The sequence below is a fragment of the Falco punctatus genome, assembly GCF_963210335.1.
Source record: "Falco punctatus genome assembly, chromosome: Z".
NCBI classification, from domain to species: Eukaryota; Metazoa; Chordata; class Aves; order Falconiformes; family Falconidae; genus Falco; species Falco punctatus.
Genome location: NC_137586.1, coordinates 43159742 through 43181269, shown reverse-complemented (window position 1 = coordinate 43181269; position 21528 = coordinate 43159742). Strand labels below are relative to the sequence as shown.

The following is a 21528-nucleotide window of genomic DNA, read 5'->3' as shown; positions in this document are numbered from 1 at the left end:
TATGGTTATTTTGAGGATCTTTTATTTTTCATTCACAATCTTTGTTGAGATACAGTGGCAGAGGTCAGTGAAGTTACCAAGTGATTTTACTTTGCATAAACTGCTTTTAACATTTTTTTTTTTACATTTTTAACATTCATTTTACATTTAACATTAACATTTTGACATTCAGCAGAAATGTAACTTAGAAAAACTGAAATATTTCAGAAATATTCAGAAATATTTTGAAATGGTGTTTTCCCCACTGTATTTTTTCACCTCTTATAACTGTTGACTGTTGAGTTTTGTCCTCTGCCAAAAGCAAAATTATAAAAATTAAAAAAGGATATCCTGTAAAATATAACTACTTGGGATTGTTTTCCAGAGACCTAGAAATGATCCGAGAGTATACTGAAGACAGAGATAATTTGGAAAGACAAATTGAAATACTTCAGTAAGTTCTTAGTAATACGGGATTTTATTAACAATTTTTTCCCCAGCATATTTGGGGTAAATGTTTTTGTATGCAAAAGGCTGGGATGAGATTTGGGAAAAAATACCAAGTAAAAATACTGAAATGGCTTCAATTCTCACAGGAGGTACTGTGCTCAGCTCTCATAGAAGGTATTGTGCTGCTAACTCCACTGTGTTACTGAGCCACTAAATCTTCATTGCTTTTTCTTTCTTTTCTTAGCCTCACTGACTTTCATTTCTTTATGATAAGCTGAAAAAGATTTGAGTCTGTTCATTGTATTATAAACATTATTGCTTGGCTTCTTTTTCTATTGACTTCACTTCTCCAGTAGCGCCCTGTCTTACCATTACCTAGAAAGTATTGTGTGTAGTATTATACAAGCTGTACACAGATTTTTGCTTTCAAGCAGAGTCACAATGAACAGGTTTTTTATATCTTTAGTTAATTTCTTTATCCTGAACATATTCTTTCTTTCAGGCTGCTCAATCACACCTGTCTTTAAGACTAACCTCAGCGATACTTAAAGGGTAGTCACTTTGTTTTTCGGAAATGGCTGTAGCAGTCTACTACCCTGTAGCTGTTTTACTGCAGCCATTCCTACCTCAGCTGACCACCAGCTGAGCTACAGACGTGAGACAATGTTTCCTAGGCTGCCACTGGAGGCTAAACTTCACAGTGTTTTTTTCATGTACAGTCATTTGTTTGAGTGTACAAACAGCACATTTCTAGTTCCACATTACTCTTTAGTGTTTATTGGAAGAAACACAGAAGTTTTTATTTTATTTGTATTTTTCAATTTTAATTTGTGGTAAGCTAAATAATGTTTTCTTTACTTCTGCAAACTAAACTGTGTTTCCTTGTTAGATCAGCTAATAGAAAGCTTCATGACAGCAATGATGGTTTAAGAACTGCACTTGAAAACAGTTTCAGCAAGTACAACAGATCATTGGTATGTATTTATATTTTTGTGATGTTGTAATAGAAGGTTTAAGAATTAACTCACCAAATACAAATTTGTTTTTACTTGTGTGGATACTCAGAAAATTGAGTTTTATTCAGTAGACTCACTTTGGGAATACACTTGTGTAGTTAAATTTTGCTAGATTTTACTTGTGTGATGTAAAATAATGGAGGTTTTTTAGAGCACAGCTACTTTCTGAGGTGCTTTTGAAGGTAGTGATTTTATTAATATGCTGTAGCCAAATGTATCTGATGAGGTGAATAAATCAGCAGTTTCTCTTGCACTAAAGGGAATACGTTTCTATTGTGTATATGGAAGTGCCCTACTGCTGAAAACACACTTTTTCAGAAAACTGCTTTCTTTTAGTAGCGAGGTCTTAGCCTAATGTCACTGGGAAAATGAATAGCAGGGACTGCTGATAATAGGGTGCTCAGTCAGATCCTTTTGTGCCGCGATTGAGAGATGGGACACAGCTTGATCCAAGCAAATGTCACTTTATTAGCCTGATAGCATGATGATATACACACAAGCAATTGTTACATCTTACTCTGATAGGTTAAAACCTTGCTTATTCTATAACTATGTAGCAACTCGCGTGAAGATCTCACGCTAGCTATTTAGCAATTCAGCAACAGTTAACGATAACGATGTCTGCAGTTCTTACCCCACGTCCTTGGGCAATCTGGCAAACTGACCACCTTATTCCTTGTATAGTCTCAACTTGCTACTTGGTCCCTGTTTCTATACTCTTCAGTAACTTTTCATGTCCCTTATCACCAGGGCTTGTGGCCCACAAGCTCGAGCACGTTCCTTTCAACTGATTGTTACTTGTGGCCCTGCTTCCCAGGCCCTCCTGCACTTTTGGGCTATTGCAACTGTACAGGGATCTGTTGTAACATGTGTAACGCTCCATCCTCCAAACCAGAGAAAGGAAGGCTTGAAAGTTACAAAAAAATCTGCTCTATGCTGCCATTTTGCGATATTGGGAAACCTGTTAAACTCCAGAACTAATGATTGGGCAAGTCTTTACATTATCAGGCAAGCAACTAATTGTTTTAGAAGGATGGGGCCAGAATAATGGGCCCACAGAGACAACACTGGACAGGAAGGAGGAAAAATGGGGTCATTGCCTGTTTCCAGCATACCATACCAATGAACACAAGTGCCTTTTGCTGATACAGGTTACCAGAGACTCACTGTAGATGCAAAAAGAGATACAATTTCCTTCTGCCATGCTCTGAAACATAAAGGAGGAAGATTACAGGGAAAACAGAGGAAATTGTTCACAGTGAATAAACATGTAGAGGGACGGCAGAACATATAAAATACTCTCATGTGCTATCAGTTGAGATTTCTCATCCTCTCCACTATCTCATTCAAGAACTAGCAGGTATCTCTACTGAAACTAGCTCAGCCAGTGACATTTCCCTTTTCAATTTAGTAGTCAGCGTGCCATTTTCCTACATATTACTCTTCGAAGTTTATAATATCAAAGTCTTAAGGTACAGTAAATGAAGTCATCCTCTTGGAATTTCTGTTGTCTTTGGTGGTTGAGTGTAGCTAGCAGGTTCAGTATTAAGGCAACAGTGGAGCCTAAACGCAATGGGCCTTTTAATATCCAGTCCTAGATAAAGCATGAGGTTAATTAAAAAGTAGTTGGATATATATGAAAATACACAGTAATAATTTTGATGCACACTTTTTTCATTACAAATCCAGATGCTTAAACTGTCTTCATCAAACTTTATGCATTTGTTATGCATCTGTTGCAGCGGTTAGCAAACACCTCACCTGGAAGTACCATTTCTAGAAGCAGTCCTAAATTTAATGGTGGACAGTCTCCTCTAAACCCACGGTATGACAGGTAAGCCACATTTGCTTTTATTGAGTTTAAGAAGACTAGAGCATTCCACTTGTCTTAGAAGAGAAAATACTGTCAAATAACAGAGAATAGTTCTGTCTGATTCAGAAGGAATGTGTAACTATGCATATGATACAAAGTATACTGAAGTCAATAGGAATCTTTTCAATGACTTCAGAAAGCCCAGGAAATTTCTTTTCAGTGCAAATCACGAACTTACAAAGAGTGTGGACAGCCTCTTTTTTGGTCTTGAACTCTCTCTTTTTTTTTTTTTTCTTCTCTTGACTGTAGCTTGATTCTCAGCCTCCCCTTCTTGTCTCCAAGAAACTATAAAAGTCTACTGAGGACTTCTGTTAGCTAGCTTACTCAGTACTTATGAAATGAAACATTTTTGGTCATAACATCAGCTTGTATGTCTGATTTTCCTGGGTAACGATTATTATAAAAGTATGTGGGCCTAATTCTTCCAACAAATAAAGTTCCTCATCTCACACTGACATGCAAGAGTAGTGAATGTACTTGAATATTAATGGGGTAAGAGCCACAGATTATTTATCTAAATGCAAATATCAAATAGTCAGAGCTACTTTGATTTTGTACTTACTGGATGTAGGTCTTTGATCAGAGGTTCCGCAGATCATTGCAGAGGCTCTCACTGAAGTCTGGCACTGGATCCAACCTCAAGTGCTGTAGGTCAGGCTATGTTTTCACACTTTAAAAAAAAAAAAAAAAACCCAAAACCAAAAAAATGTGTGTCCTTACTCAGATGATAGCTTGTTTTGTCTTCTTTTTCTTTCAGTGGTATTTCAAACTATAGTGTGTTCTCTATTAGAGTTCTTAGTAGTCTGTATTTTCCATTTTGTCAGAGATGAATATCTTTGGTAGGGATTAAGTTAGTTTCTGCTTCATACTAATAACATCCCCATTCATTCAATAGTGTTACTTTTGTTCTGCTGTCTCCATGTGAGATGTGTTTGCTGGCTGTAAAGTTTTGCTTGTCACAAAGTGACTCCTTCTGCTTAATGCAGATAAAACCAGCTCCCCTCTGTTGGACACTGCAAATTTTGAGAGGCATCCGCTACTAAGTTGCATATTATGTTGAATAATTTTCTGAAGGGATAACTAAAACCTCTCTGAAGGCTTAGTGATGTCCTTCTTTATGAATATTTTTTAGTAACTGCCACATGGTGCAATCTTTGTATTCCTACAAAAATGAGAAATGCAAGCTGCTTTAGAAGAAAGTTTATGTGGCAGGAATAAAACTGGCTCTTAACAGGTGTGACTTTGTAGTATTGAAAGATGGAAGGAGATATGAATGTCCCCAGACCTGTTAATTTTCAGTACTTTGTCTGTCTGCTGGCATCAGATCAGCATTAAGAAACACTGTTTTGCATTCTAATATGTTTTAAGTGATTTACATTAGTAAGTGTACTTCTTTTTTCAGCTGTATCATACATCTTGGTCTAACTTGCTTTAAGCACATATGAAATTCCCAGCACTGAATACATGCTTCAGTGAGATTGAAAATTGAATACTAAAGACCTTTATTTCAGGGAATGCCTGACAAGCTTAACTTTGTTATAGCATGCACCTTTCCTCTGTATTTCAGTGGTTTGGTATAGGCTAGTAGGTGCATGAGTACAAATAGCATGGATGCTGTGATATTCCACAGTAAAGATCACACTCATTCGTGTGATTATTCATTAGCCTGAAAGGATGTAAATTAGATGAATCTGAATGTTGTTGCATTGGACGATGATGCCTCTGTCACCCCTGTTTGGCCACTTGCAGAGAGGAATCATATTGGACTCAGTAACAGCTTCATAATTTAGGGATTCTCCCCAGTGTACTCTTCTACGGTGTGCCATTGCACTGGGAACTCCCAACACCTCTGGCAGTAAACTATCTTTACAAGTATGGATGCTGACCTTGCCTGTTCTAGCAGTTTAGTGCTTCACATTAGTTCCCAACAGGACAGAGCCAAACTCGTTCTCTCTGCTGTGTCTTGGAGACCTTTTCTACCTCACTTAAATTTGTGCCTGTCTGTCTTACTGCAGGAGTAAGTTAAGGATTGTAGCCACAGTAAACTTCTTTAATAGAGTGAATATTAAAATAATCTTTTTATCTTTCTTTTCTGTAGTTTCATTTACATAAATAAAAACTAAATTGTTTTTTTCTGTAAGCCATACTGTCATCGCTGCATCCATTTAAGTATTTTTATATCTTACAGCAACCAGAATGAAAAAAAAAAATAATGAAAAGGCCTTTGAAGGAAGGGTGAGGGGAAAGAAAGGACTTTTGTGTAAAGGTTTAAGTTTGGTGTAGCCTACCAAACTGCAAGAAAACACATTTCAGTGACTTGTTCCACCATTACTGATCTCCTGAACTTGGTTACCTTATTTTCTATATTTACAACTGTTACTTACTGGCCTGTGTGCCTCTGTGAGCAAATGCATTCGTTTAAATTAGATACAGTAGGTCAAGGTCATTAAACAATGACTTTTCTGTGTATGAATAAATGCCTACCGAGGCTCATGAAGTCATCATCAATAACATAGATTATATAATTTAATCGGAGCATTCTAAAAGAAATGATTGAAAAAGTAACTATTTAGAAAGGCAAAATAGACCCATATGTGTCTTAAACTTTGTAGTTGGCATTTCTAAGTATTGACTGTTCCAGAATGGCTCAGATTTTGTTGAGAAAACCAATTGTGGAATAACTTCTCTTTTTTCCCCTCCTGCAATATTTTCTTACTAGATCATCTCATTCTTCTTGTGTGGATGAAGATTATGATTCTTTAGCCCTGTGTGATCCTATGCAAAGGATAAACTGTGAAGTTGACAGCTTACCTGAGAGCTGTTTTGACAGTGGTTTGTCAACCCTGAGAGATTCAAATGAGTATGATTCAGAAGTGGAGTACAGGCATCAAAGGATTTTTCAAAGGTCACAGTGTATGCAAGAAAGCTTTGGTGGTGATGCTTCTGATGCAGATGTAAGTGCCAGAATTACTCCCTCTCTGAGAAAGACCTTTGGTTGGAGACAATGTTGGTTTCCTGTTTCTGAAATAAAATGAATCTTTGTCCGTAAGTCAGTTAAAACTAAGTATTTGGGTTATATGCATTTAAATAAGATTAGTGACAACTTTTTTGAGAATAGATTGATAGTTACTCCTCTTTAAAATAAAATGGGGTTTTTTGATAGATTTTTGAGAGAATAATTTCATTTTTGAAGTACATGTGGTTTTCGAAGGTTAAACAGCATGCACACAGAAGCCCATCTTCTAGTGATTAAAAAGCAGACACTGTCAAAATAAATAGTTTACTGTTTGCTTTCCGTTACTATGCTGTGGCAGGGAATGAAAAAATCATATATGAGAAAAAGAATGCTGTTAGTGCATACATTGACATAGTAAGTCTCAGCGATTTTTACAAATTTAGGGAGGTATTATTGTGTTCATTTTATTGTTAATAAAATGGAGAGCTTTACTTATGACTACATAGCAAGACTAGTATCAAGCACAACAGATTTTTTTTTTTTTTTTGGAACAGGTCCTTTATTGTTCGTTTAGTAGAGACATTTAATTTATTTGCAGTTGAAAATGCTATGAATAATGCTGATTACAGCTGTGCTGTATTTAGTTTAGCTTGAGTAGTAATAGCATAGACAGTAATGTCTTGTAATGAAATTCTTAATTTTGGTAAAATAAGCTCTAAAAGAAAGTATTTGTTCATTGTAATTATTTTATAAGCTGAAATTTTCCTTATGGAAATTAATTTTTTCATCTGGAAACTGTACTGAAAGCATGTATGCCAAACAGCAAACATGTTTAATGACCAAATATAGGGTATAGTAAACAGCAAATGTGAATAAGAAGAGAATAGTCACAGTATTTTGATTAGAATTGTAGAGTTCTGTTTAGTCCTTTATCTCCATTTAATCCAAACTGTTAAAGCAAATGTTTTAATTGGTCTTACCTGGGCCTTTCTGAAAAAGCATACTTTTCTCAGTGTAGGTAACACACTAACTTACACTTTCAGGTTCCAGAGATCAGGGATGAAGAAGCATACAGTCCTGATAACAGCAGTACAGTATTAGACTGGAAGCCCTCACGACCAGTAAGTCGAAGCAGCTCAATTGCTTCAACAAGGAAATACATATCTGCTCTCAGCCCTCAGGTAACCAGTTTTCTTAAGGAAAAAAAAAAAGTGTTTGGTATGGAGAATATTTTTATATGAATTGAAATAGAGGGGTTCTTTTTATTTTCAGTCAGATGCAACTGAATGTACTCCAAAATACCCCAGTTCAGAGAAGGCTTACAAGATTGTTCTTGCTGGAGATGCAGCAGTGGGAAAATCCAGTTTCCTTATGAGACTTTGCAAGAATGAATTTCGAGGCAATACCAGTGCAACCCTAGGTATAGTTTGTTGTTCCTAGTACTGAAGTGAGTTCTGTTGTTCTGCAGAAGTGGGTGAAAAGGTTACCCTCTGTGATTGCTTACCATGATTTCCTGAATATGCATATGCAATTTCTTAGGCTGTGAGATCTAACTGAATACTAAAGCTTGGAAGTACCCAACTGCTGTTTTGAGTGGATAACAGGGTATTGCTCTAATTTAGTTTCTCTTTGCAAAGCATGAAGCCTGTTTCTGAACAACACAAAGCACGAGAAAATGGAATTTCAGTCTAATGGACTTAGAATGTGTGTGTGATCCTTTGTCCATTTTTTCATTGCTTGCTTGTCTTCTCAGTGCTTTCCTATTTCCTTTGTGTTTCATACTATACTTTGATGTCTTTCATACTATTTTTTGTCTCCATTTCTTCAAAGTGTTATTGAAGCTTTGCTTTAAATGCACCTGGAGGGATTTCTGACTGACTTGTGTATGTTATTGTAGCTGTCAGCTAACAGACTTGTCTTACTGATTCCAAAGATTGAAATTTTGTCTTCCAATTAAACTGTATTAATATATTTGTTTTGTTACCTCTGAGTCAGGATTTTTGTTCTGATTTATCTTTTTCCTCATTAACATTAGAAATAAAGTCTGTTTTATAAAACATTTTCTCTTATTCCATAAAACTATTTAGCAAAATAAAGCAGAAAGAGATCTTGTTTGCTGGTGATAATGCCAAATTTGTATCAATGCTTCTGGGAAGATGTGTGGGTAAAATGTTTCTTTGAATATTTTTCTGAAGAAAAATTAATACATTAGGGAATTATTGCAGTTCAAGGCTATGTGAACGAATGAAATCTCATCATCTATTAAGAGATGAATTTTAAAGTAACTGTTGTATTTGGCATATAACTTCATTTTCCTTGGGTTTTTTAAGGTTATTGATGTTTTTTTGTTAGACTATACACATTATTCTTTTCAGGTGTGGATTTTCAAATAAAAAGACTAATTGTTGATGGAGAACCTACTGTGCTACAACTATGGGACACAGCTGGGCAGGAAAGGTTAGTGATTCTCTGCACGTGTGTAATTTCAATTTTTTTATTTCTAAAAGATATTTGCCTTTTTTCATCTAAGTGAAAAATATTCCACTGAATATTGTATGGCCTTATAGTAAGTCAGTATGGCCGTATATAAATGTCTATAAACAGATGTGATTTTGCTCTGCTGAGACCCCAAGACAGAATGTTTATTTGTTAGCTTTGGTGGTGCCTAGGGTAATCCTTTCTGCAGAAAGAAATAATTGAGGTTCACCACAGCAATAATAACTTTAAATCCATATATCACTCTTGCAATACAAGAAGATGCTGTAGATCTACATTGTTTATTCCATTTTTAGTCTTCAGCTTTCTTTGTCCATACAGAGCTTTTTTTTTTTTCTGAGCAGGCTTTATCTTAAATACCTCCTTCTCTTCACCCTTCTCTCCTCTTCTTTCCTTGAAAGTCCTGATCCTGATTTGCATTGTATTTAGTGTGTGAAAACTTCTTCCCAAAGCCTTTAAAAATGCTTATGGCAAAACTGTACAGATTGTTGAATGTATATGCAAGGGTCTTCAAATTTTAGTGTAGAATTTCCTCAAAATCTTATGACATCCTTACTTGAGAGCCATTACTTTTTTTGCTGACAGCTTTTGGATCTTATTAAGAGGTTATTCTAACACCTTGGAAGTCAGTTTAATCTGTTCATTGACCATGATTTGTATTGGGCTGTGTGTGTTTACTTTTGCCTGAATGAGTGATTATGTGAAATAGGTAGTCAGAGGCCCAATCATTCTCCTCCTACACAATAAATTTGTGAATAATATTTCAGTGTATAATGTAAATACCTAGTTGCTGTACTTGGTTGTTAAGGAGGTTGTGTTATGTTAATGGAAAAGATGACTGAAACTGATTCATTCCTGGAATAACTTTGTTGGCTTAATATTTTTTCAAATGTGACAGAGTAACCCACTCAATCTGTAAAGTTATGTGTAAGTGAAGAAGCCTTTCCACCTAATCAGAAGTTCAGCGTGAAGCAGATTATTTTTTTGGTAAATGCACTTTAGATTGTTTTGATACCAAAAAACCTAGTTGCTGTTTAGGATAGAATCCTGTGGATCCTTACGGAGCATTTGTAGACCTGCATCAGCAGTTTTCAGGAACTACTTATGAAAAGCTACGAGAAAACTCATCTTGTAATGTGGAGATAATTGTACTCAGTAGTGCAATAAAGTAGTGCTGTGTTCTTAATGATGTTAAATGGAATTCTTTTTTAATAATGTGGCCTTATGCAAATGTTATTTTCTGAAAGATTCCGAAGTATTGCTAAATCATACTTCAGAAGAGCAGATGGTGTCTTATTGCTATATGACATAACGTGTGAAAAAAGCTTTCTTAATGTGCGAGAATGGGTGGATATGATTGAGGTAAGACCCTTAAGTTTATACAACATATACTTAGGTTTTGCTGCATTTGTGACCTTATTATTTATAAAATTTGAAAATCTGTATATTGGAATTAGCCAGACTGCAGACTTTCATAGCAGTGGAAGCTACATGGAAGTCCTAAATGTATCCTGACATACTCAGTGTTAAAATGGATACATCTTTTTGTATAAAAGGGTATCATGTAATCACACTCTTCCCATTCACTTCATTTTGAAATGAACATGACAGCCCATTTCAGATACCCTTTTGTGGATGGCTTGACTGTTCCTTGGAGTCTTTGCATTTTAAACCAATATGTTAGATTCTGTAGATTAGCTGTAGTTCAAGTGAACTTTTCATTATTTCTTTCTACTATTACTTCTTGTTTGTTTATTTGAATACAAATTTTCATTTAATGAAAAGAGGGTTTATTTCATATCAGAGGTGTTTAATAGGAGGGAAATTGATAAGCACAATCTTTAATTCATCATCTGAAAGCCATTTCTTTTAATCATGGTATAGGACGTGGTCATTTTTTCCATATTAATTTTGTCATACAGCATTTGGATACCGTAACCATTTCCATTAGATTAAGCTAACACATGAAATTTCTTGCTGGGAAACAAGGAAGGTTATGGGAATGGAAGCACATCTTTGCAGGCAGATGTTCAAGCTGGCTGCTTAAATATGAACTAGCCCTTGAAAAGCTGTCAGCATGACTGATAGTTGCTCATTTTTTGTGATAGTGCACAAGATTTTTTTGTGGGAAGGAAATCAGTATGACATAATGATGCTATTTAATTTTTTTGTATCCTGAGTGTTCTAGCAATAAGGAAATAAAATTCTCTTTACAGGATGCAACTCATGAGAATATTCCAGTTATGATGGTGGGAAACAAAGCAGATCTCCGTCAAGCTGTTACAGAACATGGGCAAAAATGTGTGCCTATAAACTATGGAGAAAAGCTGGCTATGGTAAAGTCCAAGTCTACCACTTTAGTATACAATGGTCTTAAGAACTTTAATCTGAAGACCATCTCAAAAATTAGTAAACAAAAGTAATTTTCTGGTCATTTGTTCAAATCTAGTAATTAGATTTCATAGATACTTTTCAAGAAGACTATCCTATCTTGATGGTGTTTGCTGGGCTAAAATCACATCTCAGTGGCCATTAAGCTGAAGTTCATTATTGGCTGGGGTAGTCTTCACAGTCTTTAAATGGTGAAAAAGTGGATGAACTAGAAGACTACGATTTTTTTCTATTGCCAAAGAGAAATTGTCAGTGCAAATATGAAGCACACTACTGAGCATATGAGGCTTTTCACTTGGCTTGTGTCTGTCCAGATTTTGAGTGGAGTATTTTCATCTTCAAGAGACTGTCTTGTATCTCTACCATATCTGCAGAAAGGGAAAAGGAACTGTCTGCTAAATGTATGGACAAGTTGGTTTTTTTCAGGTATTTTTATGGGGGATAAAGGATGCACATTTCCCATATTTTGCAGAAAAAAATGTAGAAATTTTAGTCTTGTGTTGCTGAGCGCCTGCACAATGGATAGATTATACTGGGGCAGGTATCATGTTACTTATGGAACGGTATTTCTCGCTAACCTAGAATACCAGATGCTGAGGTTTATGAGTAACTACAAGCTGGATTCAGTAACTTGTCCTAGAAACTCTTCCTATTTTGCAGTCTTGTGGACAAGAAGATAGAGGTTGGACATTAAGACAATGATGTGTTTTTATTCAGTTTGTTAATTCAGAATATATGTAATATAAAAAAAAGGTGCAATTAAAAGGCAATTACTGCTTTTCTTTCACAGTACTAAAGTGAATATATTGAAGAATTAAGAGTACCAGAAGAAATCATGTTCATTTAAATGTGTGCCATCTTTCTTTGTATTATTGAGGAAACCATTTGTAATTGAATGTACATATTCACATGGGAACAGTTTCAGATTAGTGGGTATAACATTTTATTTTTACTTACAGACTTATAATGCACTATTCTGTGAAACAAGTGCTAAAGACGGATCTAATATTGTAGAAGCAGTTCTTCATCTTGCTCGGTAAGTAGCTATGTTTCTATTTTCGAATAAACACATCTGAGTATATTTAATAAAAAAAACATTATATGTGAGCATACATACGGACACACATGTACATTTAAAAGACACACATGTACCAATATAAAATTCAGCAAAGCATAAAAAAGAATACCATGTTAAATCTTTGTAGATAAATGCAAGACAGGATTTATTCTCAGTTTAATCAAGTAACATGTTTGCTTGCAAATGTTACAAAGCTGTCTCAATAAGTTATATTTAAATTAAAGCTCAGTTGGGGGCCTCACAATTTAAAAACCCGTTTGATGAATGAATTATGTTTTTTAATGGTACATGGGTTTACTTTCTTAATTCTTTCTTAAATTAATTTCATATGTGTATAATTCTATGTATAATTAATTCTTAATTATTTAACATATGTTATTATATATTCAGTTTTACAACTGGCCATTCTAATCCCACATATTTTCTTTGGTATCCCTTTCTCTAAATTATTTAAAAGAGAAATTCTGATTATATTCATTTAGCAATCTGGTATTTCTGTGATAATATGTGAGCCAAACATTACTCTTCCACTACCTTTCCAAACTGTTGGTGGTTACCATATAATTTTGAAGTGCTACAGTATGTAATGAATCCTCAGCCTCTGATTTTTCAGTTTAATATTGGAGCTCAAGGCCAGAATTACAAACCGTATTCATGTGATTTTTGCAGAAGCCTAATGCAATAATCAAACTTTTTGACATTCGTTCAGTATTTGTTCATTCATTGTTAAAATGCTACTAATTGACATGGCTTGAATACAAAATACTGGCTTTCTAGAGAGGTTCATTGCTTCTTTGCGTGGGACTTTCAAGAGCACCTGTATTTTCAGGAAAATCACAGGCATTTATTTGTCTGTCAGTGTTGATATTAAGTTAATTACTGATTTATTAAATGACTTATGTCCAAGAACCTGGCCATTAATGCAGCAGTGGATTCTGAAATTAGAGAACATAGATATGACAATTATATAACAGTCACAGTTGAAAAATTATCTCTAATGTTTAAACATGATAACTTTGTTTAACTGTTTCAAGGATAGACTGTTTTGGCATTTGGAGCCTCTCATTTCAGAATCTGAAAAAAAAAAAAAGGGAAATGTTTTTCTTCACAAGGCTTATTGGACCTCAGATGGTCTAGGCATTACCCAGAACCTTGGTATGGAATGGTTTTCTGCAATTCCTTTACTCAAGTCAGTAATCTGTATACTTTGAAAGAACCTTTCAAAGCAAGAAATCTTAGAGCTGGTGTTTGACATTCTAGGGGGCCTATAATAAGAATACAGATCAATAATCGCTCATACTTACACAACTTTTAAGTCTGCATTTATAATAAAACATCCAACAATGTGATTTTTTCTCTGATGGTAAATTTGTACCTGAAATTGCAGTTACTTAGTTTTATACTTTCAGCTATGAATATATTCTGTTTCTATGGTAATATACTGAAGCAAACAAATTAAATAAAAAGAAAAGGAAAGGGAAAACAGTACATTGTGGAGATATTACATACCAGAAATCATTACATTTCTATCACTATGATTTGTATAGAAATATTGATATGATTCTCAAATTGGAAACTTAAAAGACATACTGGTTCTGTGCACTAAAAAGCATAGCTTTAACCACGCAATAGGTGATGGTGTTCTCTGTGAGATGTACTGGGAGAAACAGAACAGTGAACATGAATAGAGATGTATTAATTGGGTGCATTTTTTGTTTGTTTGGTTTTTACAGTGAAGTGCGAAAACGAAGTGATAATCAAGATGATGTGAGGTCAATAACTAGCCTGGCTGGGACACCTGTCAAAAAATTGACACTCAGGAAAAACTGTTGCAATGTTTAAGTGACAGATACTTTTTCCTGACCTAAATAACTTGTGTATTTTAAAAAGAAAATAATGAAGGATTTCAATATTGTTTCTTTTTATGTGGATTTATACATCTCTGTATTTAGAAATTGCACATCATGTTAAAAATCCAGACTCTACTTTCTGCTCATTGATATTTGTGCACTTGCCCATAGGCTCTGATTTCACCTTTCCTAAGTAAGTGAATGAAGTGAGCTCAGAATCAATGCTATAGTAGTCACCGCATAAAATATTATGATATATTTTACTGTCTTTACCTGCTTGTTTCTTTGTTTCTTATGTATAGAACATGGTAATATCATATATCACTCATAGGAAAAGAAAAAATAGCAGCTTCAATTAATTTAATATCTCTCTGCTTATCTAGGTTTTTTTTTTTCTTTTGAAGGCCTTAAGTTATTTGTTGATGAAACTTTTCCCAAGAAAAACTCAAACTATTAAAAGGTTGCCTAGGTCCAGGTAAACCCTAAGTTCAAGGGCATGAAGCAGAATGGTCTCTTGACAGGAGAAGACAGTGTGGCTGGTACCTGGGGTTCTGGTATAATTTTGCAGAAGTTGGTGAGTTAGAATTTATTTAATTTTGGGAGTTGGGGTTTGATTCATACCTGAGAAGTAGACTTTACATCTGATCCTACTGGCTCAAAAGTGAAACGAACATGTGCATGGACCATTACTGTTCAAAATTTGAGAGAGACTGTAATACCTGTAGGTTTACTGAACCTGCCCATTTGTTTAGACTAGGTTGTTATTAGTGTTACAGAGAGATATGCTTTGTAATTTTTCCCTTTTTTTCTAAATGTCTTCCATTCAGACACTAATTGAGGGGTTGTAATGGTACACGGGAGTCTGTTTCAATGGATATTCTTTATGCATTTTTTAGGTTTTAAATCTGCAGGTGAAAGAATTGCTGCACATGCACAAACATCTGTACAAACTGTTCATTAAAAGAAGTCCCTGAAATGAACAGCAACCACAACTAAGAATTCCTTTGCCCGATTTTAGGAAAATTCCGAGAAACATACCAGTGAGTGGTAGCTTTAGCTGTCAGCATCTCTAAAAACTGAGTCAGTATTGCTTATAATAGTTCCCAACAGTCCTACAGTGTAGTAAAAATTGCAGGTATTTCTACAGTTAACAGTTGTGATCCAATTCTCAGCTTTCCCTGATTTTGATCAGAATGGGTTAGGGACCCTTGAACGCCAGCAAACCATTTCAGTCTTTTCTGTGTATATTAGCAAAACATCTCCAGGCTGAAACCTAGCTTAGTAAATCAACCTCGGATAAATTTTTATGTACTGATTGGCAACCCATATGACTAGCAGCTGTTACTGCATTTTATCAGCACTGTGTTTGAACCCTATAGCCTGTGCTGTGTTATCAGTATAAAGTGTGGAGTTCTCAGAAACAGGATGGTTCGTCATTTAAAAAAAACGTACAGTTTTAAAGTAGGAAGAGCAGTGTTTTTAGGCACCATTTCAAACCTCTAGATCAGAGTATTTAATCCTCAGGTAACTATCTGAAAGCTTGTTCTTAACAAGATAGAGAAATCTAATGCCAGAAGGAATAAGACATTTTATTTCACTATACTGTACTTCAGTTCTAGAAGAGAAAACACATTTCTTGTCCTTTTTCAAGTACTAAGGGAATCTTCACACTCTATTCCATGCAGGATACTTTAGGGCTGTAGCATCTTCCCACCCAACAATACAAAGTGCCTCACTGTAGTCCTGAGAATTAGCTGGAGCAGGTGGCAGAGAATGAAGGAGATGCAGGCGTATCAGGAATATGCCAGGTTACATATGTATAGTTTACTATTAACCCTGTATTTAAACAAGAAAATTACAGCTGTGATTAGCTTCTCTGAGGAGAAAACTGTGCTTAACTGAGTGCATTGATGAGGGCTTCTTCTGTGTCCTTTAGGTGTAAAAAGCTTCTCTCTCTCCAAAAGAGTGAAATGGAAGTAGAGATAACGTGGGTTGTACTTGAAGGTAGTTCTTCCTGCAGCAGTAGGGAGGAGAGGAGGAGATGATCCAGTGCTTGGTTTCTGAAGAGTAAGTTTACAACATGTAGGCATTTGCGTTTTCTCAGGATGAGAAGGTCATGGTTATAAGCTTTTCCTTACATTCCAAAATATTGCTCTTTCAGTGTTATTAACTTCTGTTAAATTGTAGGGCTTAGACTGAGGCTCAGTGTTCAATGTGTGTCTTCTGAACCACAAGCGTTTTACCAGCTCTGTGGTCTTGGCCTGCAGTAAATGAGGTGAAATATGTTTGCCGAAACCTTGTTGATACACCTGCATGAGGAAAACATTTTTGTTGTATACAGAGAATCACAAAGTTGTTTGCAAGAAGGATTTCTGGAAGTGGTTTTGTCACACCTCCCAAACACCCAAGCAGAGATGGACTTTTTTCAGCCCTAGATCAGATTGGCTGTGGGTTTGGCTAGCCAGGCTGTGGAACTCCTCAAAGACAGAGATATGACCACCGTTCTAGGCAACTTGTTCTCATGCTTACCCTTCTGGATAAAAATTTCTCTCCGTGTCCAACCTCAGTTTCCCAAATGACTACAAATTTGTAGGTGTTTCCCCTCATTATATCATCTCTTGATACCAAGAAGAGTTTGGCTGCCGTATTGGTAACTCCCCTTTCAGCATCTGCAGGCCAAGATTCCCCGTGGCTTTATCTTCACTGGTATAATGACATTGTGAGGTAAGACTTGCAAATGTGGGTTCCACATCCCAGAGTTAGCAGTGTGTGTGCATGTGCAGTAATTACTTTCATAGATAAGATTATTAGCATATAGAGAGTGTCATGTGAATGTACATGCCTCTAAAGAGCTTGGTTGAAGGATGTGAGTTCAGGGACCTGCCTTTACACCTATTTTTCTCTGTCTTCAGGATTGGTGATTTATGCTTTGGGTGCTTGTTTTCATTTACTTAAATGACCAAAATTTCTCGTGATTTATTTGGCCCAATTATATAAATTGAATCCCTTTTTTTAAGCTCTGTAATTTTTGTGTCATGTAAGGCAACTTTAAATTGAAACAGTGTTGTTTTTTAAAAAAGTTTCAGGGTTGAAAACAATTATCAAAGTTTTACCTTGGACTAGTGTTATGGTCAATGTCTAAATGACTAAAAAAAGCACTACCAAATGGGGATGTAGCTATAGCTCAGTTGGAACTAGTTTTAGAAATCCTGTGATGATCAGCTCCATCAAGTCTGAATATTCACATGATACCATGCAGAATTCATGTTAAAACAATAGAACTTTGAAAAAAAAAATTAAATTCAGGAATTAAAGCATGTATTTGTAAATGGAAATAATTAATATAGTGAAGTTTTCTGTTGTTTTGCTTTGAAAAGTTACCTTGCCTTCTACCTAAAATGTTAAACGGCAAACATCAGCTTTATTCTCTGACATAGTTGCACTATTTTACTTTGAATGTTTTTATGGTTTTGTTTAGTACATAAGAACTATTCATTTAATTGCACAGTTATTTTTTTAGTTAGTGGATGTGTTCCCTTAATACATGTATTTATTTTAAAAGAAAAGGCCTTTTGTGTTTTTCCTCATGATCTGCAAATAAATTATTTTTATTCATTGACATGGAAGTATTATTTAATACTGTATTTGTTTTTATCCTTTTTTTAATTGTGGCATAGTACATGTTTCTGAGGCAATAAATTCTGTGAGACACTCTGAAAATGTTTTGATCACATAAGTTCTTGTAACCACTTTGTGCCTGTTTAGCATACATTAGTAGCTTCATAAGACAAGCTGCAGTACAGTTAGAAGTACTGTTATGGCCTAACATAGCTGAAGTATTTTTCTGCGTAATTATTTTTGTATTAACTACAAAATCCTCTATTATTTTAGGAAAAATAAATTACAGTTTTAAATGCTATAGCCTGTTAAAATATATTCCAAGGAAAATATCTAAGGGCCACTCCTGCAAGGAGCATCATGTAGATGTGCACCCATGCAAATCCCCAATTAAGCTAATAGGTTCTGTGCTAGTGCAGGCAATCGGTTCATATACGGATCCTCCTCAAGAGGTTTTCTTTTTTCCCCAATCCACTGCTGTACAACAGTGCTAGGTAACTTTTTAGGGAAAAAAGATTTCAGTGAAAGATCACTAATTCATAAACCAAAGAGATATCAATTCATATAGTCAAGGCACTTTCTTGTATTACAAAGAAACCTATTTCCAAGATGTTTCTGACTGTATTAGGCAATTAAAGAAATAGACCAATATCTCACGTGCAGTTCAAATGCCCTTTACCACTACCCCTGCTAGATTTGATATAGCATGTAATGCTATCACTCTGACCCTGTCCAGGCTACTTACGGATTGGGGAAGGTTTTTACAGCACCAGTTATTTTAGTATTTCTCTCCTGCTGTATTACTATCAGACATAATCCTTTCTTACTGGTATCTTTAGGACTGGTAACATCAATATTCATCGTAATGCATTTTTTTTTCACCTATCTTGTTTTGCGAGAATATTTTTCTTACGGTAAAAAAAAATTGACTCAGATATGTGGAATGTAGATTCAAATGTATTACACAGTTTGTAAAAGAATTCCTTTTTCTACCATCTCTGGTATTTGAGTTATGGCTGTAGATACAGTTTCTAGGATATTAGTCATTAGGTGGGTGAGTAACAAATAAACCCAAGCTGTGAAGATTTCCCACTGAATATAAAGTGAAGTATTTGAAACAGAAGTGTATTTTCTTACTAGTATGAGGAAGGAATTCAGTGCCAATTGCATGTGCCAGCTTTTATTAAAAGTCTGTATAAGGCTTTAAATTGTGAAAACTTTTGAAACTTTAATTTATACTGTTTACAACTAAAACTGTGGTTTTCATGAAGCTTGTTCTTCCTCAAAACTACAGATCACAGCATTCACTGTAATTTTGTACATATATATGTTTAAGAGGGACTGCATTTTCTGTATTACACATTGCTGTGTAATAAAATATGCTTCAATAGCCATTTTTCTTCAGTGTATTTTCTTTTTGTCAGAGCTTATGAGCAGTAGTCCAGCATAGCATCTGTAAGCTTGAGGTAACCTGTCAGTTTACTGTTTTTAGGGCTCACCAGTTTCTGTGGCCAACAGCATACAGGAGTGAAGCAACCACTCTATCTCTGTCTGCCTCCAACTTCTTAGCCTCAAGGAACAGTTATCAACTATCTGAGCTGAGAGATGTGCCTCACTGTGTCCCAAATAAGTCTTAAAATTATGCTGCTGTATCTGTTTACAGAGATACTTTAACCACTCTGTCTCTCACCACTAATATGTGGTATTGGTAGGGTTAGAAAGAAAAGAAAAAAGCAGCCAAAAGTAATAAGCCTATTGCAAATATGCCCTGTGTAGCACTCTAGACCTCAAACAGAAAATACCTAGGGATACATATGTCAAAGAAAACACTGCCCCAAAACTCAGATTAAAAGCTGCTTCAGATAAAATTGTCAACCTGAGGTTGCCATAGAATCACAGAATCATTTAATTTTAAAAAGATGCTTAAGATTATTGAGTCTAACCATTACTCTAACACTGCCAAGCCCACCACTAAACCATGTCCCTAAGCACTGCATCTACATGTCTTGTAAATAGCTCCAGGAATGGTGACTCAACCACTTCCCTGGGCAGCCTGTTCCAATGCTTCACCACACTTTCTGTGAAGAAATTTTTCCTAATATCCAATCTAAACCTCCTCTGATGCAACTTGAGGCCATTTCCTCTCATCTTGTAACTGTTACTTGGCAAAAGAGACCAATCCTCAGAGCAACCTCATTTCAGATAGTTGTAGAGACCAGTAAGGTCCTCCTGAGCTTCCATTTCTCCAGACTAAACAACATCACTTCCCTCAGCCGCTCCCCACCAGCCTTGTGGCCCAGACCCTGCACCAGCCTCGCTGCCCGCTCTGGCCACGCTGCAGCACCTCAGCGTCCCTCTTGCAGTGAGGGGCCCAAACCTGAACACAGCGTTCGAGGTGCGGCCTCACCAGTGCCCAGTACAGGGGGACCATCGCTGCCCTGGTCCTGCTGGCCACACCGTGTCTGGTACCAGCCAGGGTGCTGCTGGCCGCCTTGGCCACCTGGGCACACTGCTGGCTCACGCTCAGCCGGCTGTGGACCAGCACCCCCAGGCCCTTTCCCACCAGGCCCTTTCCAGCCGCTCTGCCCCAGCCTGTAGCGCTGTGTGGGGCTGCTGTGACACAAGGGCAGGACCCGGCACTGAGCCCTGTTGAGCCTCATAGAAATGGCCTTGGGCCATTAATTCCTGCCCTCAAGCAGATCAACACTCCCCCCCAACTTGGTGCCATCTGCAAACTTACTGAGGGTGCACTCGATCCCCTTATCCAGATAATTGATAAAGATATTAAACAGAACTGCCCCCCCCCCTCCAGTACTGAACCCTGGGCAGCACTGCTTGTTGCTGGCTTCAAACTGGATTTATCTCCATTCAGAACAACTCGTTGGGTCTGGCCATCCATATTGATCCAATAGGAACTTTCAAGCACTTTGTTGCCTGGTGTCTTCTCAGAGATACATTCTTAATAAGTACAATACTCAAAATACCAAGTGTACTCCATTTTAGTGAAAAGTATGGTAGCTGAGAACAACCTATAAGAGACTTCATGGATCTTTAAGTTAGTCCTTAGACTTACTGGGAGAACTGCTATGATGTATGTTCTTAGGCTTCTGAACACTGCTGCTTTCCTGAGTACTGCTGACATCTGTCCTTGAAAAGTTTTGACACCTTGAGCTCCTTGATGAGATGAGTTTAGAGTAACACTGGCTATCAGTACACTGTGTATCTCTTTTTGTTTCTAGGCTTGGAGCAAAACTTTGACCTCTCCTTGGCAGTTCCCAAGGAATCTTAGATTTGCTTGAGTTGTATTTTGTAGCTACTCTGAAGCTCGCAAAGATGTTATGTTCTCATGTATATCAACCTCTGATTTAATTGGAGTTAGAGCAACAGAAAAAGAGTGCCTTGGGACAGCAGGCATAGTGTGACAGCAAGTCCTTCCTATTCTTCTTACACATGGCTTCACTAGTGATTGGGTCTGGAGCTACATTTGGCATGAACGTGTACTGCTTTCTGCCACAGAGCAGTAAGCCCTGGAAGGGTTGGGTGGGGTGTGTCTCTTCAAAGCCTGAATTCCCTTCTTTTAGAACAAAAAGCTAGTAAAAAAGATACAAAAATTAATTTTCATATTAATTTTTCTCTTTAGATAGTTTCCTCCCTTATTTCTATAACCTATTTTTCCTGTGGCCATAAAAGTAGTATGAATTAAAATGTAGTTTTGCCTTCTTTATAATTTGTACAAATTAAAAATTATTATTGAAACTGAAATGTTTAGCCATATTTAATACCTGATTCTATCAGCGTATAATCAGAAACAATTTACAGTC

At 36.2% G+C, this 21528-nt stretch overlaps 1 protein-coding gene across 1 annotated transcript in view; it reads left to right on the top strand.

Annotated features, from left to right (window-relative positions):
* RASEF (RAS and EF-hand domain containing) overlaps positions 1-20399 on the top strand; it is a 43245-nt gene extending 22846 nt beyond the window's left edge. Inside the window, exons 7-17 of the mRNA XM_080372753.1 lie at positions 365-433; positions 1319-1403; positions 3188-3279; positions 6038-6272; positions 7318-7455; positions 7547-7694; positions 8650-8731; positions 10018-10132; positions 10987-11106; positions 12121-12197; positions 13973-20399. Coding sequence (XP_080228879.1) covers positions 365-433; positions 1319-1403; positions 3188-3279; positions 6038-6272; positions 7318-7455; positions 7547-7694; positions 8650-8731; positions 10018-10132; positions 10987-11106; positions 12121-12197; positions 13973-14081 — 1270 coding nt within the window. The 3' untranslated portion in view covers positions 14082-20399. The remainder of the gene's footprint in view (positions 1-364; positions 434-1318; positions 1404-3187; positions 3280-6037; positions 6273-7317; positions 7456-7546; positions 7695-8649; positions 8732-10017; positions 10133-10986; positions 11107-12120; positions 12198-13972) is intronic.
* Positions 20400-21528: the final 1129 nt, after the last annotated feature.